Source organism: Lissotriton vulgaris, chromosome 2_2 (assembly GCF_964263255.1).
Source record: "Lissotriton vulgaris chromosome 2_2, aLisVul1.2, whole genome shotgun sequence".
Lineage (NCBI taxonomy): Eukaryota > Metazoa > Chordata > Amphibia > Caudata > Salamandridae > Lissotriton > Lissotriton vulgaris.
In genome coordinates, this window is record NC_141688.1 from 106,258,402 (window position 1) to 106,276,572 (window position 18,171).

Below are 18,171 nucleotides of genomic sequence, written 5' to 3' on the forward strand. Positions count from 1 at the left end.
GCATGGATGAGCACTAGAAATGCCAGATTCCAATTAGTTCATTTCTTCATACTGCACAGGGCATACATTACCCCGGCGAAGATAAACCAATATTTTCATCTAGACACTGCTCAGTGCCCCCGCTGCAGGTTAGTGGACCTTTTGCATATGTTATGGGATTGTCCACGGTTGGGTACATACTGGGAGGATATAATGGTATTATTAAGTAGTATTACGGAGCGACAGGTCACTCCGGACAAAGGTACCTGCCTACTGCACTGGTTCTCTTCTGTGGAGAAGTGTGGCTCAATGATTAGAGCGGCAGACCCTGATGCAGAGGTCTAGCCCGGGACCAGGGTTCAATTCCCTGCCTCGGCGGGTCTTGGGCTCAAAAATTCCACGGACCTGATAATTCTCGCCTCAGTGCCTATTCTAATCATGGAGTCCCACTCTGCAACTCTGGGCAATAGCTTGCTTAATCTCCACAACGGCCCCCACAACGCTAAGGATGCCTGGCCTCCACCCTGGGGGTGCCCAGGAGTGGACGCCTCACAGGGAAAGCCAGGATAGGTTCCACAGCGGTATTCGTACAAGCGCCTTGAGACCCTTGCGGGTGAGTAGTGCGCTATACAAGTATCAATTTACATTACATTCCCCCACACTAGTAAGACAAAAATAACAAGTACATTCCTAGATTTGGGGTTCGTGCTTGCTAAAAGTCAAGCCAAGTCAAGTCAAAATTTGTATAGCGCACTACTCACCCAGAGGGTCTCAAGGCGCTTGGGGGAGGGGGTTTCGCTATTTATCAAACAGCCAGGTTTTGAGTTGTTTTCTGAAGGAGAGGTGGTTCTGTGTAAGGCGGAGGTGGGTGGGGAGAGAATTCCAGGTTTTGGCCGCTAAGTAGGAGAATGATCTTCCTCCCATGGTGGCTCTTCGGATTCGTGGAATCGTGGCAAGGGCTTGATTGGACGATCGTAGTTGACGGGTGGGGGTGTAAAAGTTCAGGCGCGTGTTGAGGTAACTGGGTCCTAGGTCGTAGAGGGCCTTGTGTGCGTGGGTGAGGAGACGGAACTTGATTCTCTTGTTGACGGGGAGCCAGTGAAGGTCTTAGGTGACCGGAAATGTGATTGTGGCGGGGTATGTCTAGGATGAGTCGGGCGGAGGCTTTCTGAATGCGTTGGAGTTTTTTCTGCAGTTTGGCTGTGGTTCCGGCGTATAGGGTGTTTCCGTAGTCCAGTCGGCTTGTGACAAGTGCTTGGGTGACCGTCTTTCTTGTTTCGGTGGGGATCCATCGGAAGATCTTTTTGAGCATGCGTAAGATGTTGAAGCATGATGACGAGACGGCGTGGACTTGTCTGGTCATTGAGAGGGAGGAGTCTAGAATTAATCCCAGGTTGCGAGTGTGGTCCGTTGGTTTGGGCGCGCTGCCAAGGGCTGGTGGCCTCCATGAGTCGTCCCATGCAGAGGGGGATGATCCTAGGATGAGGACTTCCGTCTTGTCTGAATTCAGTTTTAGGCTGCTGTTCTTCATCCACTCGGCTACGTCTTTCATCCCTTCGTGTAGGTTGGTTTTGGCGGGGTTTGGGTCTTTTGTGAGGGAAAGGATCAGCTGTGTGTCATCCGCGTAGGAGATGATGTTAAGGTTGTGCTGGCGTGCGATGGAAGCGGGGGGCTCATGTAGACGTTGAAGAGGGTGGGGCTCAGGGATGATCCTTGTGGTACTCCACAGATGACTTTGGTGGCCTCTGATCTGAAGAGGGGGAGGCGGACTCTCTGGGTTCTTCCGGCGAAGAACGAGATGATCCAGTCCAGTGCTTTTTCTTGTATCCCGACGTTGCTGAGGCGTTGTACAAGGGTGCTATGGCAGACTGTGTCAAATGCTGTGGAGAGGTCCAGGAGGATGAGGGCCGCTGTTTCCCCGTTGTCTAGTAGTGTTCGGAGGTCGTCTGTGGCTGCGAAGAGGGCGGTCTCGGTGCTGTGTTTGGCTCGGAATCCAGATTGTGAGGGGTCGAGGGAGCCGTTAGACTCGAGGAAGGCGGCGAGCTGGTTGTTGACCGTCTTCTCTATGACTTTGGCAGGGAATGGGAGGAGCGAGATGGGACGGTAGTTCTTAAGTTCGGTGGGGTCTGCTGTAGGTTTCTTCAGGAGGGCGCTGAGTTCGGTATGTTTCCAGCTTTCTGGGAAGGTAGCGTTGTGGACGGAGCAGTTGATGATATCCCGGAGTTGGGGTGCGATGATGGAGTCGGCCTTGTTAAAGATGTGGTGGGGGCAATGGGTCGGTTGGTGATCCGGAGTGGATGGAGTTCATCAAGCGGATGGTGGGTTCGGTGCTGATCGGGGTCCAGGCGCAAAGGGTGGTGGCGGGGGGGCTTCAGTTCGGTGGTGAGGGGAGTAAGTTGTTCGCCGAAGCTGTTATGTATGTCAGCGATCTTGCTGTGGAAGAACGAGGCTAGAGAGTCACAGAGGTCTTGAGAGGGAGTGATGTTGTTGGTGCCGGCGCTAGGGTTGGTAAGCTCTTTGACAATGCTGAAGAGTTCCTTGCTGTTGTGGGCGTTAGTTAACGATTGTACATTACTTACTCTGACCTACTGCCCTGATTATATTATCACATGGTTTTGCCACTGCCTAAACGAGATTGAAGAGCATGTATAGATTTGGTTGATCATTATGTAAGTTGATTGTGATAGAAAACAATTAACAGATTAAAAGAAAAAATCAGTAAACTAATACCAATGCAGTGCCAGGAAGCTCTCATATTAAGCTTGTTTTCTTTTTCAAAATCTTTAAAACTGCATAATCTTACCATAATACTTTACCTTTCCTCCTTTTTCCCGCCCCCAACACTGACTCATTATTGATTAAACCAGTTGGAATCGCTATCAGATGTTTAACTCTTTGTAGATGAGAGTGGACATGACAAGTTCAAAAGCCCATCAATATTATTCATTTGACAAGAAACAGCAAACACGACAAAATACCAGGTCGCAAGGCTGTAAACAGTAATTTCACTCATTCATTTTTGTGGCAGTTCTTTAGGCCGCGTTTCCTTGACAAGGTTTTCTGGCTCGGCTTTTATGTAAATTTTGCCTTTTTCCAGGAGAGCTGCCAAAGAAATATAATATTCACTAGAAATGTGTTACCACATTTCACATACGTGCTGACAGTTTTAGGTTCCCTTTAAATCACCAAAATATCAGTATCAAACCACTGTTGACCTTGACTACCACTCACACCTCTGAAGACAAACCAAACTTTGTATATATACTTAGTAAAAGTACCTTTGCCATCCATTCCAAGGTCTTCAGTAATGTGGTAAAATTGGAAATCTGAAACAGGTTAGTGTTAGATTCCTTACCTTAGAACATCCCCAGGCGTCCGACTGGATCCGGAAAGGTTTGCGTAGCAGTACCCCTGCCCGTCGATAGGCGTCATCTACATCTCCGCGTTGTTGGTGCCGGGATGACTTTGTCGGAGTACTTAGACGCCACCCTCGCACGCTGACGTCAGTTCTTTTTTTATGGCGCCAGCAAGCACATATCAGTAAAAAGCAGTACTTCTTAGTCACTTTTTAACTAACTTTTTCGATCTTTTTTTGGATCCTTTTTCGAGTCGATACGACTCTCGGTGCCGATAGGGATGCCTGGGTTCAAACCCTGTGCCGATTGTAACCGCCTGATGTCGGTTACCGACCCCCACCGTCGGTGCCTCTATTGCCTTGGGGCCGACCATGACTTGTCGTCGTGCTCCGACTGCCAGGCCTTGGCGTTGAAGGCTAGGCGGGAGCAGTCCTGTAAGCGCCTCGAGCTCCGGCAGTCGCCCCCGCGCCGTTCACGGTCCCGGTCCAGGAGGAGGTCGAAGGACCGGTTGCAGGGCCACAGTCATCGCATCTCGTGTCGACACCATTCGTCGGGCTCCAAGTCCTCAGGTAAGAGACACAAGAAGTCGAAGAGACAACATCGCTCTTCCGACTCCCCCCGACGCTCGCGTGATGCGGCCGGGGGTTCGGGCGACACCGCCCACGTGGCTCTGCCGGAGCCGCAGGTGCCGCGGCCAGCTCCATACCGGCCGGTTCCTGGGCTGAACACGACACCGGAGGAGATTGATGCCTTCCTCATGGCTATGAGGTCGCTCTCTCCTCCGTCGGGTCCCGCAGTGGCGCCTTCGGGTCCCGCGGCCCCGTTTGGGATTCCAAGCGGGTGCTTCTGCCCCGACACCGCAGGGCCCCATTGGATCCGGGTCGCGGCTGGTCGACCTTACGACCCCTCCGCTGACGCCGAACTCCTGGGTGTCGCCCTCGACGCCGTCCCTGGACGACGTCGTCTCCGGTCCCTCCCTCGGTCCGGATCCGGCGTCAGACCGGCGTCACTCGACGCCGAGAGAAGAGCAATTCTTCTATGATCCGGCCCCATCCTTTGCACCTGAATATCAGGAGATGGGAGGCGGGGAGGACTGGGAGGGGTCTGAGGACCCTCTGGCACGGGAGTGCCAGTCATATCAGGACTGGGCGGTAGAGCTAGGAGAGGCCAGTGGTCTGGACACTTCGCCCGACACTGGTTTTGTCTCCCTTCCTTCTGTGGCTACAGAGGAGGGGGCTGCTTAGAGCGTGGTGTTGACGAGTGCATTCCTGGTTGCCATCACCTCTGCCAGGAGAGTGAGTGAGCTCCAGGCTCTATCTTCTCAACCTCCTTTCCTCTCTGTCCATCCGGACAAAGTTGACTTGAGAACGCGTCCCTCTTTCCTGCCCAAAGTCGTTTTGTGCATAAAGGCTTGTTATTCACTGGCTAAAAAGGAGCCTCCTGTGGGGCTGCGTGCCCATTCCACTCGGGCCACAGTGGCTACTACTGCTCTGGGTCGGGGAGTCCCCTTGCAGGACATCTATCAGGCAGCTTCGTGGGCCTCGCTGCACACATTCGCTAGACACTATTTCCTGGACAGCCAAGTCCGGGGAGATGGCTTTTTCGGCCGTTCTGTTCACCAGGACTTTCGGTTGTGATCATTGGTTCGCAGACCCACCACTGGGGTTGGTATTGCTTGGGTATCTATTCGAAGGTAAGGAATCTAACACTAACCTGTTTCTTTCAGATGCACAAGTTACTTACCTTCGGTAACAATATATCTGTAAGCAACAGTAGTTAGTGTTAGATTCCTTACCGCCCCACCCATCCTCCCCGTTCTGCGAACCGATTTATAGGGTTAGGGTTCTTCCCTTTGAGGGCCCTAGTTTCATGGAACCAGTGTCGGTTTTTATCATGGCTCTGCGTTTCTTGCGCGGAAAAGCTGTGTATAAGAACTGACGTCGGCGCTCGAGGGCAGCGTTTAAGTACTCAGTAATGCCGACGACGGGCGCGGAGCTGCAGACGACGCCTACCGACGCACAGGGGTACTGCTACGCAAAACTTTCCGGATCCAGTCTGACGCCTGGGGATATTCTAAAGTAAGGAATCTAACACTAACTATTGTTTCTTACAGAAATATCGTTACCAAAGGTAAGTAACTTGTGCTACAGGCATGATTAAGTGTGTTGAGAATATGCACCTCTGTGGGACGAGCTATTGGTACATGTGGTTTGTCCAAGCGCTCCTTAATCACATGGAAATTACCTAATTCAACCCAAAATCCATAATGATACACATATTTACTATTATTGTTTTCTGCCCTCTGATTTGGAGGAATGAATAGCATTAGAAAGAGCATTGCCTATTGCCTGATATTTCCAAAACGATGACTATTGATGGTCCTGCTTGTGTGTGTTTTATACTGAAAACTTCAAAACACAGAGAGATTGTATGACACCCTGCATTGTGTGTCATTAGAAGAGTTAGTATCTTTTTTGGTGTCAAAACATGTTCTTACCTCAGTATTCACCAAAAAGGTTATAATGATTATTCAATTTGGTCTCCTCTCCACATCCGACATACCATTGCTACCAAAGGCGGTTGTTGATACTCAGTGCAAGTGGTGTTTCTCATACACAATCAGGAGAACAACATAAATGTGCACAGCAAGATGTGCTGGATGCAGAGGAAGGTTACAAACGGGTATGGCCTTTTTATTATTGCCAATGGATGTTAGTGCTGACAAATTGCAATAATCTGATACAAAACGCTACCACTTTGTATGTAAGATAGGCAGAAGACTTGTAAAAGGATTCTTCCTTATTAGACACTAATCCCTCTGCACAGGAGAGACCCAATTCCTGTCTGTGTAGCTCAATGTATTGAAATTATGTGTGGCAAAACTGCCTCACCAGCCATAGTTGGTCACATCATGAATTAAATGCAAATTTAAAACTGCAAACCTTGTTCCTCCTTAATCAGACTCTGTAATCATTAATACTGGCTTGGAATAGTTGGTCAAACGCATCTTAACAATTCGACAATCGTACCGTAAAAAGATGGAGTGGTAAGTGAAACTGGAGTTTGGTGCAGCCACTGAGCTCTGCTTTGCAGTCCACTGACTCACCTGGGTCCATATGGCACCAACAGTGGAAAGAGTCTTTACAGTAGATCGTATACATGCAGATTCACAGAGTGTAATATTGGCGTTGTTGAGAGGGTGCCATGACTTACAAGAAGGCAAAGCCTTGAGTGGGATATGCTCTCCCTCACAAAAAGCGTTAGCGGGACAGTACAACATTTGTTCCTGTTGGGCCTCACAATCATTATGTGTATTGACTGAGAAGATTAATGTGGCTTTACAAAAGAGAATTCCCAACAAACATACTAGTCTGATAGGAATAACAATGACAGAACTGTTGAGCATGACGGCATGCTTTATTCACTCAGTACTACTTGTGAGGTTACTACTGGGACTTTTTAAATAATGGCTCCTCAAGTGTTATGGTCAACATACAGGGCACTGAAAAGACCTAGTAGTTTTAGCCCAAAGAGTACACAACTGCCAAGAATAGATGCCAAGAAAATGTATTGCACTGCCAGCTCATTCACAGACCCATTTCCTACACTGCCACAGACCGTTTCAAGCAACAGATGCTTTCAGGGTCTTATGTATACCTTTGGATAAAGTAAACACCTGTTATCTGTGTTGCACAATGATGGTACCAGAGAAAGAACAGTTAAGACGAAAATACAACCTCTCAAAGCCAGAGTAAGTTAGTAAAAAGAGAGTAATATGATCTAAAGCATGCACTACTGGTGTTAAGCCGCAGCCTAATAAATTAATGGTCAATTAAATCCCTTTTGTGCATTATTTCATTTTAGACCACAAACTGTACTCTTTATCAATTATGGGGGTATGATCATTTCATATGCTTGCTCATATTCATGCACGTTGTTTCGTAGTTGGAGTCCGTCTGAATCTTAGTTTCCCAGAAAGGAGCCCGATTATTGCATTTTGTCTTTCTTGGATACTGATTTGGCATACATCCAAGATGGTGCAAACTTACATGAGCTAAAGAGTGAAGGGGATAAAAATGACATCCTTTCGCTCTGTTGGGTATGTAGGTTATCACCGTACTCCTCCACTCTGGTACTTTTCCTCCCTGAGATAGCTTATCTGGTGGTTGTAGCAAGTTAAAACACGGATTTCGGAGGCCTTGGGTAGTAGGGGCTCAGCAGATCCCATCACGGTATCATCAGGTCCCATACTTGGAAGTTTGACCAATTTGATAAGAATGGGCAATAGATTGAGTGTGGTGGTGCCCTTCCTATTCATCACATTTCTTGAGTATATTATTACAGGTAAATACCTTATTTTTCCGGCTACTTGATGTAAAGTTTGCAAAACCGCTGCAATTTTACATTTGTTCAATTGTATCAATGTTTTTAGGATGAGGTAAAGTGAATCAATTGAGGTTTCATGAAGTAGAACTTCTGGGTGAGCAGTGACTATTTAAACATTGGCACCATGGTTCCTTTTAGTTAGACCAGTTTGGTGTCTTTTCTTTGACAGGTCTCAGTGGAAGCTTCATGTAAAGGTAAAAAGGGCAAAGTGTGTTGTGCGGTCTGTATACGGGGAAGGATCAAAGTTGTTTTTGGGTGGTGAGAGAAAGGGGGAAAGGTGTGGTGTTTTTGCTAATAAAGTAATGTTAAGAAATGTTATATTTATTCTTTTGCATGAACCCACTTTTCACCAAGTTTGTCAATGTCATCTCTACTAATAAGGTATCAACTGATTGGTTCTCACAGAGGAAATTGCACTGCAAACAAGAGGAAGAGGAAGAACCAATAGAGGAAGACACCGAGGAAAAATGTACTATTTGCCTCTCTATGTTAGAGGAAGGTGAAGATGTCAGGTAAATTGAGTTTAGAGCATGTGCATTTGCAAAAATAAAATATGAATATTGCTGTTATAACATATATACAAACCAATAACTAGTGTGTAACTTCGCGTTTTTTAAAAGTTATAGCTTGGAAAACCAGGTAAGGTTAACATCAACATGTTACAGATCCTACCCAGGCCTAAATATCTCTGCAGTAGTCAACTATATATAGAACATTATTGAGGTTTATTTGCTCACTATTTATGGCCATTTATTGAATAAAAATGCATTGTTTTGCAGCGTGAATCCTTTTCTGTATTCACATGCATTATTTCGCCATCTAGTGGTTGGGTCCGAAATAGTCTTTGGTTTCTTGTTTTTTATTTTTATGGGTCGCTGTCAGTCACCATTTGGTGTCTGGTACTTCCCCTATGTGACGTCAGACAGAATCCTGGAGGTCGACGTGCGCGTGGTAGCCATCTTCAGATTCTTTTTTCCGCCATTGGGTCTGGAAGCAAGTCTGGAACCTCCGAAAAAAAATTTTCAGAACTTTCCCACAACATTAAGAAAATCGAGAAAAAGTTGACCGCAAAGCTCATCTCTCATCGACATTACCGAAGAGAAAATCACAGTTCCGTCGAAGCTCTGGGGAAGATACCACAGAGGACCTCACCGGTCCACAAATGGCGAGGTAGGGGGACATGGAAAACACCCCTTTTCAATTTTGGCCCAAATCCCACCACAAATTTGCACGTCTGTAACCTCTGCTTCCCAGAAGACCACCAGGACAAGGACTGTGAAGCCTGCGCGAAGTATCTGCCGAAAGAAGACGCTGTAAGCAGAGAGAGGTTCACTACGCCATAGTGTTGTAGACAAGCAAGAAGACGTCCCTTAAGTCCCTTAAGGATCTGGCTTTCTCCAGCGATAAGGATGAACACGGAATACCAGCAGAATTGACACAAGGGGTCGGACGTCGAAATTCAAGAAGTGGAATCCAAAAAGGCCCGCACCCAGAAAAAGACGAGCGAGCCAACAAAGAAACCAGAGAAGGTAAAGCACCACACACATCCATCGGAACCGAAGGGCCATGAACATAAGGCTCAAACCAAGGCAGCCCGACGTCGAGCAAAAAGGCGATCGACGGTCAGCTGCAATTGAAAGAGACACACGGAACCCATCCAAAGATTACCGAAGAGGGGGGATCGCACAAGACTACGAAACAAAGGGTCGAAGCCGAACCCACAAGGAAGAGAGCCACGCCATCTAAATCGGATTCAGTCGCAAGCAAAAAGAGAAAATCCACAGCCTCTGATGTTGAGAGGCCCCTCGAGGTCGAAAGGAAGAGAAAGAGACTCGAGGAGGAAATGACGCCTATTCTTCAAAAGAAGAAAGAGTTCGACGAATCCCTAAAGGATTTTCAAATCCCCAAAACAATAGTCCTCGAACAAAAGAACGCTCTGGTCGTCAAACCGGAGAACATTAATGCCGAAGTGGCGGAGAATGCCGAAGGAGGAGAAGACGATATCTTCGAATCACCTCTCACACCAAAGCCTTGAGACGAAGAGCCAGAGGAATATGAAGACCTTCCTAACGAGGATGAACTCTCCGACAACAAAGGACACATGGAACAAACTTGACACCGAAAGCCCAGAAGAAGAGATATGCAGTTATCCTTCGAGGGCTTCACCCCAGACGACATAGCCTTTTATAATGGCATAGTCAAAAGGGCTGCAGACCGGTTCGGAGTCACCCTCAAGGAGGAGAAAGGAGACACAGGTTTCCGATTAGAAACTCTGGCCCTTTCCAGTATCCTGGATCATGGCAAGGAATCCTTTAAGGCCGTGGTTCCCAAACTGTGCGCCGCGGCGCCCTGGTGCGCCGTTATGAGTTCCCAGGGGCGCCGCGCACGATGTGGGCAACATGCAGAGAGGAGCTGCAGGGGCTGTTAGAAGGGGTAAAACAACATCAAGGCCTCATTAACATGTAAAAGGTCTTTAAAAGACCTGTGATGTGCTCGGGTGCGGCTGTGTGTGCCCCCGGGATGCTGTCTCATCCTGGACTGCCACACACGAGGGAATCATGCAGGCACCCCTCCTCCCCCCTGCTGCCACGCGAGGCGCGCCTCCCCCTGCTGCCGCAAGTTAAAAACTTCAATTTTCCACAAGTGCTACACATTGCAGGCATGGCTGCCATGTCACGCTAGCTATAAATCTTAGGCTTCTTGAACACACGACTATTGCAGAAGAAGGTTGAGTATCAGCCTTTTGAATCAGCCAAGATGTATAGCTCAGATTGCTGGCAGGTTACTGTTACCAAAATACAAGCGTTTCACATGACGGGTTTGCCAATGGGTTTACCAGCCACGAATTCCCTGCGGAGGCTCAATGGCAATAAACTGTTCTGGTCACTCAGTGCGGAGTAGAGAGTAGATAAAACGGACTCTTTCAGCACACCCAAGCCTGTCAGGTCAGTCTGTCGTGCGTGCACAGAGGGCATGTTTATATTTTAGTCAGTTATTTGGAACAAAAACTCTTGACATTATCAGTATGGCACTGAGCAAAATATTACCGACCGAGCTTGCCGTGGTGGACTCCCAAACAAATGTTACACCTCACCACTTACAAATGTCACCAGCTACCACTGGAAAGGGGCAGTCTCAGGGTATGAAGGGAGCAGGCATGGAGTAAAGGGGCAGTCTCAGGGCACGAAGGGAGCAGGCACAGAGGAAAGGGGCAGTCTCAGGGCACGAAGGGAGCAGGCATGGAGTAAAGGGGCAGTCTCGGGGCAGTCTCAGGGCACGAAGGGAGCAGGCACAGAGGAAAGGGGCAGTCTCAGGGCACGAAGGGAGCAGGCACAGAGGAAAGGGGCAGTCTCAGGGCACGAAGGGAGCAGGCACCGAGGAAAGGGGCAGTCTCAGGGCATGAAGGGAGCAGGCATGGAGGAAAGGGGCAGTCTCAGGGCACGAAGGGAGCAGGCACGGAGGAAAGGGGCAGTCTCAGGGCACGAAGGGAGCAGGCATGGAGTAAAGGGGCAGTCTCGGGGCAGTCTCAGGGCACGAAGGGAGCAGGCACAGAGGAAAGGGGCAGTCTCAGGGCACGAAGGGAGCAGGCACAGAGGAAAGGGGCAGTCTCGGGGCACGAAGGGAGCAGGCACAGAGGAAAGGGGCAGTCTCAGGGCATGAAGGGAGCAGGCATGGAGGAAAGGGGCAGTCTCAGGGCACGAAGGGAGCAGGCACGGAGGAAAGGGGCAGTCTCAGGGCACGAAGGGAGCAGGCATGGAGTAAAGGGGCAGTCTCAGGGCACGAAGGGAGCAGGCACAGAGGAAAGGGGCAGTCTCAGGGCACGAAGGGAGCAGGCACGGAGGAAAGGGGCAGTCTCAGGGCACGAAGGGAGAAGGCATGGAGGAAAGGAACAGTCTCAGGGCACGAAGGGAGAAGGCATGGAGGAAAGGGGCACTCTCGGGGCACAAAGGGAGCAGGCATGGAGGAAAGGGGCAGTCTCAGGGCATGAAGGGAGCAGGCACAGAGGAAAGGGGCAGTCTCAGGGCATGAAGGGCGCAGGCATGGAGAGAAGGGTAGTCTGAGGACACAAAGGGAGCAGCATGGATAGAAGACACAGTCAGAGGACACGAATGGAGCAGGCATGGAAAGAAGTGACAGTCTCAAGACACGAAGGGGACAGACATGGGTAGAGGGGGCAGGAGAGGTCACGAAGGGAGCAAGCATGGGCAGCCACAAGGCATAAAACAAGAGACGGGGAGACATCCGGGGCAGGGGGAGAGGGTTAGCAGGGTTCTGGCAGGCAGGGGGAGAGGGTGGCAGGGGAGAGAGTGTTGGTAGGGTTCTGGCAGGCAGGGGGAGAGGGTGGCAGGGGAGAGAGTGTTGGTAGGGTTCTGGCAGACAGGGGGAGAGGGTTGACAGGGGTGTATTAAATGAATTTTCGCATGCGTGTTTGCCTGTTGGGTGCATGTTTCCTCCAGTATGCAATGATAACACCGAGTGGCTCCGTCTTAACCTGGTGGAATTTAACTCCAGATTAACCGAGAGTTCTACTGGGTTTGGTCCAGAATAGATTAGAAAAATGACGATGGACCTGTCTGTAAACGCACATTTGAAGATTTTTTCAACAAAATACACTTTTTAAAAATGTCATTGTAAATGCATATTCCATATATTCAATAGGGAATATGCATTTACAATTACATAAAAAGAAAGTGTATTTTGTTTAAAAAAACATCTTCAAATGTGCGTTTACAGACAGGGCCATCGTCATTTTTCTAAACTATTCTAGGCCAAACCCAGTAGAACTCTCGAATGGTCCTTGAAAGGGGAGGGCATTAAAATATTGCTGAAACATCAGTATGGTCACTGGCTCCAATACAGCCTCCCACGCCTGAGTTCACAACGCATTTACTTTCTCGATGAGAGAAAACATATCAGCACAAAAAACTAAAGTTTGTTTTTCCCCTTTTTCAACTGTTATCTTTTTATTTTGTTACAAATATGATTAAATACCTTCATTGCATCCCAATTAATTTAAGGAAAACAACAGGAAGTACTCTCGAGGTCGGGCTTACATCCCCACCCACCCGTCCACCGATAAAAAAAATGGGGGGGAGCCACGGCCAACTGCCAATTTGATCAAGGGAGCCACGGGTCAAAAAAGTTTGGGAACCACTGCTTTAAGGAACCAGCATCAAGCAAGGGAATAACACCCAGAGTGGTGAAAAAATAAAAAGCACTCATAAAGGACCCTAAGTACATCCAGGGGAACATGGTACCAGACTCCATTATTGTGACCACAGCCAGAAGGAGACCCATTGCTGTCTCCAATACCGGGCTTCCACCTGAAAAGGAGAGTAAAAGAAAGGATATGGTGGGGTGAAAAATGGAAAAGAAGCAGCTACGCAATGGCGTATTGCTAATTTTAACGCCTTGCTGAATAGATACGACCACCAACAATAGGAAGACTTCTTAACAAGCTCCCAGAAGAAGACAAAAGGAGAGCAAAATCCATCATCCAGGAACATCATACACGACAGCTTCGGCGCCCAGACTCCGCTTCCTCTCACCAAACCAGCACCCTCAGCGCCTGGACCCACATCAGCACTGAAGACACCACCCACGCCATGAACACCATCCACTCTGGCTCCCCCTCTGACCCATGCACTCACCACATCTTCAAGAAAGCCAACGCCATCATCGCACCCCACCTCCCGAACGTCATAAACAACTCCTTCACGTTGGCCACCTTCCCAGAAAGCTGGAAACACGCAGAGATCAACGCCCTCCTGAAGAAACCCACAGCGGACCCTAAAGACCTCAAGAATTTCCGCCCCATCTCTCTCCTTCCCTTCCTAGCAAAAGTCATTGGAAAGAATGTCAATAAACAGCAGACTACATTCCTCGAGGCTAACCACTCCCTCAACCCGTCCCAGTCCGGATTTCGAGCCAACCACAGCACCGAGAACGCCCTCATCGCAGCTACCGATGACATCAGGACCCTGCTTGACAACAGGGAAACAACCGCTCTCATCCTCCTAGACCTCTCAGCCGCCTTTGATACCTTCTGCCAACGCACCCTAATAACCTGCCTCCACGACATGGAGATCCAAGGAAAAGCTCTGGGCTGGATCACCTCGTTCCTCTCCAACAGAACCCAGAGAGTCCGCCTCCCTCCCTTCTGTTCCGCGGCCATGAGATCTTCTGCGGCATACCCCAAGGCTCCTCGCTCAGCCCAACCCTCTTCAATATCTACATGAACCCCCTCGCCGCCATCGCATGCAAACACAACATCATCTCCTACGCCGACGACACCCAGCTGATACTCTCCCTCACCAAGGACCCAGCCACCGCCAAAACCAACCTCCAGGAAGGGATGAAAGACGTCGTGGAATGGATGAAGCTCAGTCATCTGAAATTGAACTCAGACAAGACGGAGGTCCTCATCTTCGAACATTCCGCATCCGCCTGGGACGACTCCTGGTGGCCCACAGCATTGGGCACCGCACCGACACCCACGGACCACGCACGCAACATAGGATTTATCCTGGACTCCTCACTCTCAATGACCAAACAAGTCAACGCCATCTCATCCTTCAACACCCTGCGCATGCTCTGAAAAATCTTCAGGTGGATCCTCATCGAAACCAGAAAGACAGTCACCCAGGCCCTCGTCACCAGCCGACTGGACTACGGGAACGCCCTATACGCGGGAACCACAGCCAAACTTCAGAAACGACTTCAGCGCATACAGAACGCCTCCGCATCACTCATCCTCGACATCCCTCGCCACAGCCACATATCCACCCACCTGAGAAACCTGCACTAGCTCCCCGTCAGCAAAAGGATTATGTTCGGACTTCTCACCCTCGCACTCAAAGCGCTCCCCGACATGGGCCCCGAATACCTCAACAACCGCCTCCCCTCCTACACTCCGACCTGCCAGCTCCGCTCCGCCAGCCTCGCCCTCGCCACCGTCCCACGATTTCGCAGAACCACCACCGGAGGACGATTGTTCGCCTACCTGGCCGTCAAGACATGGAACTCCCTCCCCGTCCACCTACGAACGACCCAGGACCACCTCACCTTCAGGAGGCACCTCAAGACCTGGCTATTCGAGCAGTAGCAGCACCCCTCCTCCCTTTAGCTCCTTGAGACCCTCACGGGTGAGTAGCGCGCTCTATAAATGGATTGATTGATTGATTGAGGAAGGCAAAAACGTAGCGAATACTTGCCTTAAATCAGCTCTCGACACAGCAGACACGGCTAGCAGGCAAATGTGCACAGGTACCATCCTGAGAAAACATGCTTGGCTCAGGATTTCCGGTTTCAAGCAGGAAGTTCAAACTTCCATCAACAGGCCATTCACTTGAGATGCACTGGAGGTCGATGAGTCTCTGCAACAGATTAAAAAAGATAATGAAACAGCAAGGGCAGAGAGGTTCATTTAAAAGAGGGGGTTTCAATAACAGGAAACCACAGGGAGAGGGGCTGTGGCCAGGGCCAACAAATGCTCAACAGTCACAAATTCAAGGTTCAACACAACAAACAGGGCAACAATCAAGCTACCAAGGGTGCAGCAACAGCAAAAGCAGCCCTTTCGAGCACGAGGCAGAGGCCAAGCCTCAAGAGGAAGGGGAAGCAGTTTAAACGGATTCGTTGGCGAAAAGAGACCCACACAAAACACCAGTGGGGGGAGGAGAATATCCTTTTACCTCAAAGAATGGCAAAACATCAGAACGGACAATTGGATACTACAATTGGTAAAATACATTGTTGGAAAGTGGGTTATTGGTAGGGGCAAATGTAGGTCTGCCACTGGCAATAAGGCCACTAACACATGATAGGACTCAGCATAGGTCTTAAAAAATTATTCCTTTGCTCAACCCTTGGTAACGTGGCTGCGAGCAGACAGGCTTAACTTCAAAGACAGGTATGTAAAGCATTTAAAAACACCATTTCAGTAAATAATTAAGACACAACACAAAATAAAAAACCAACACCAATTTATAAAAATAGGTAATATTTTTATCTTTTAAATGACACCAAAACGAAAATAATCCACTGTAGGGAAACAGAGATATGAATTTTTAAAGATTAGTCACTTTCTAGTGCTTAGAAACCAACAGGGCCCCTTTAAGTCTTTTCATTTTCTCTGTCCGGAACACACCTTTATAAATTGTTCTGAAAAATTTTCTCACCACTGTAGTGGTCCGAGGTTGGCAAGGTTGTCAATGAGAGTGATGGAGTCTGGGTCGCTGCAGTTATCGAAGTGGAAGTTCAGGTCCCGAGTAGAATGTAGTACGTGGAGGTGATGGCGTGGGGTGCGACGAGCTCAGCGAAGCTATTTGCGGACTTAGTCAGGGGTCCCGGGGGTCTGTAGACTAGGGTGCCGCGTAGCGTGGTCCTGGGGCTGGTCTGGATCTGGAAGTGGAAGTGGAGGTGTTCTGTGTTGGAGTGGGGGTGTCGCTCGTACTGGAGGTGGAGAGTCAGAGGGGGGTCTTGTGTGTGATGGTAAGTCTTCCTCCTGGGCGGTGGGGGCGGTCCTTTCTTTGGATCTTGTAGCCGTCTGGGATGGCAGTGGCGATGTCGGGGCCGGAGGTGGCGTTGGTCCAAGTCTCCGTGGAGAAGGCGAAGTCGGGCGAGAGGGTGTCGATCAAGTCCCAGATCTCTACGGCGTGCCGGTGTAGGGAACGCACGTTGAGGAGGATGCATGTCAGGGTTTCAGAGGTGCGTGCGGCCGGCGGGTCTTCGACGGTCGTGGGAACTTAGTCAATGGTGAAGGATGTTCGGCAGGGGAACTGTCCGTGGGTGGTGGTCGGTTAGGATCTTTTGCAGTCAGTGTGTCTTCCGGGATTGTGTGTGTGGAGGGCGGTGGAATCGCGATTTACAAACTGTACATAATGCTTGCAGTCATAGATACTCCTGATGATTAAATTCATAGCTTGTGATTCTAAGAATGGTATGGCATGAAACTCTTTTCTTATATATGCAGAAACATGTTGACCACTACTGACCGCGGATATTATTTTAAATCCGTGTTTGCACCTGTCTTTTAGCTTTGGGGGACTGGGAGATACTAATAAATTACTCGCTTCGACCCAGTTCATCTAATTTTAATACTTCTCAATATTCACTTTCCTCACCTTACACTGCTTTTTTTCCGTTGCCATATAAACACTGGTAATTCCATAAAACACTTCCCTCCAACAACACTCTTTTTCATTTACAAACGGTCACGGTGACAACTGACCGGCCGCTTTGTTTTGTCTCCTGGGCAAGGAGAACCCAAATGATGCAAAAGAGGGCAGTACAGTGTGGCTTCTGATGGGAATCTTTCCATATGCCCTTGAGTCTTAACTCGGCTACTATCACACTAAGGTCTGTATGGTGTGTTCCCACTTGTGTTATTTGTATGGTATTAAGTTTTTTGTCCATGGTGAATGACCCATCTGTTGCTTGACTCCTAGGTACTATTTAGTGTATTGATATATGGTTTGGGGCATGTACCTAGTTAGTCGTTAAATTTGCCCTTGGACCCTCCTTTCAAATTGTTTGGTCTATGTTGGTGTCTTATCTCCAATTAGTTTCCCTTCGGGCCTGGATTCGGAACACAATCCTATGGTCTGCGTCGAGTGGAAGTGGACTAACTTAGCCATCAATGACTCGCTGATCATGAATACGCCATCCGGAAGTGGTGCAAGTTCTCTTCCGAGATTGGGTAGAACCATGGCTTGATCTAGTCGCCACTGCAGAGAACGCACAATGACATCACTTCTGCACGCTAGAGTTTCCAACGCAGCTGTTGCTCGGAGACCAATTTTGACTTGAGTGGAACTCAGGACTCCTGTACACCTTTCCGCCCACACCTTTCCTGCCTAGAGTTCTGAAGATCTGGAACGAGCAGGACCAAGTCATTCTAGTGACTCCAGATTGATCACAGAAAGTATGGTATCCAGAACTCCTGAGCATGAGCCTCCGGTCAGACTGAATCTGCGGGAGGAACTCCTGTTGCGGCAACAGGGCAGGGTCCTACACCCGAACTTGTGCATGCTTCACCTTCATGCATAGAGCTTGAGTGATGACAGTTGAGGGTTTTTAAACTCCCTCCCCAAGTTTGTGATGTCATCTTGGCAGCCAATTTAGCAGAATAATTGTGAAAAACTTTAAGGGGGCCCGAGGATTTTTTTTCTTTTACAGTGGGATGCAACATTAAGAAGTCCACTGCACTAGGGGCTCGCAGGCTCACTCCATCAGGCCAAAACCGCCACTAGTGCATTGATGTGTGGGGTACCTGTCCGGGACATCTGCCAAACTGCCACATGGACGTGCCTCCATATGTTCACGAAGCACTACTGCTTGGAGAATCAGATCTGTTGGGATGGGCACTGTTCTCCAGGATGTTTTGATCCAAGCCAGTTTGCAGACCTCCAGGGTGGTATTGCTTGAGTATCTTTTCTAAGGTGAGGAA

General features: G+C 49.0%; 1 protein-coding gene across 3 annotated transcripts in view; it reads left to right on the forward strand.

Annotated features, from left to right (window-relative positions):
• The window catches only part of RNF111 (ring finger protein 111), a 370,041-nt gene that overhangs the window by 350,150 nt on the left and 1,720 nt on the right, over positions 1–18,171 (forward strand). For 2 of the 3 annotated variants that reach the window (XM_086959381.1, XM_086959383.1), the window contains one exon: positions 8,103–8,233. In XM_086959381.1, the coding sequence (XP_086815507.1) occupies positions 8,103–8,233 (131 nt within the window). The remainder of the gene's footprint in view (positions 1–8,102; positions 8,234–18,171) is intronic. The other variant, XM_086959382.1, reaches the window with a different exon arrangement.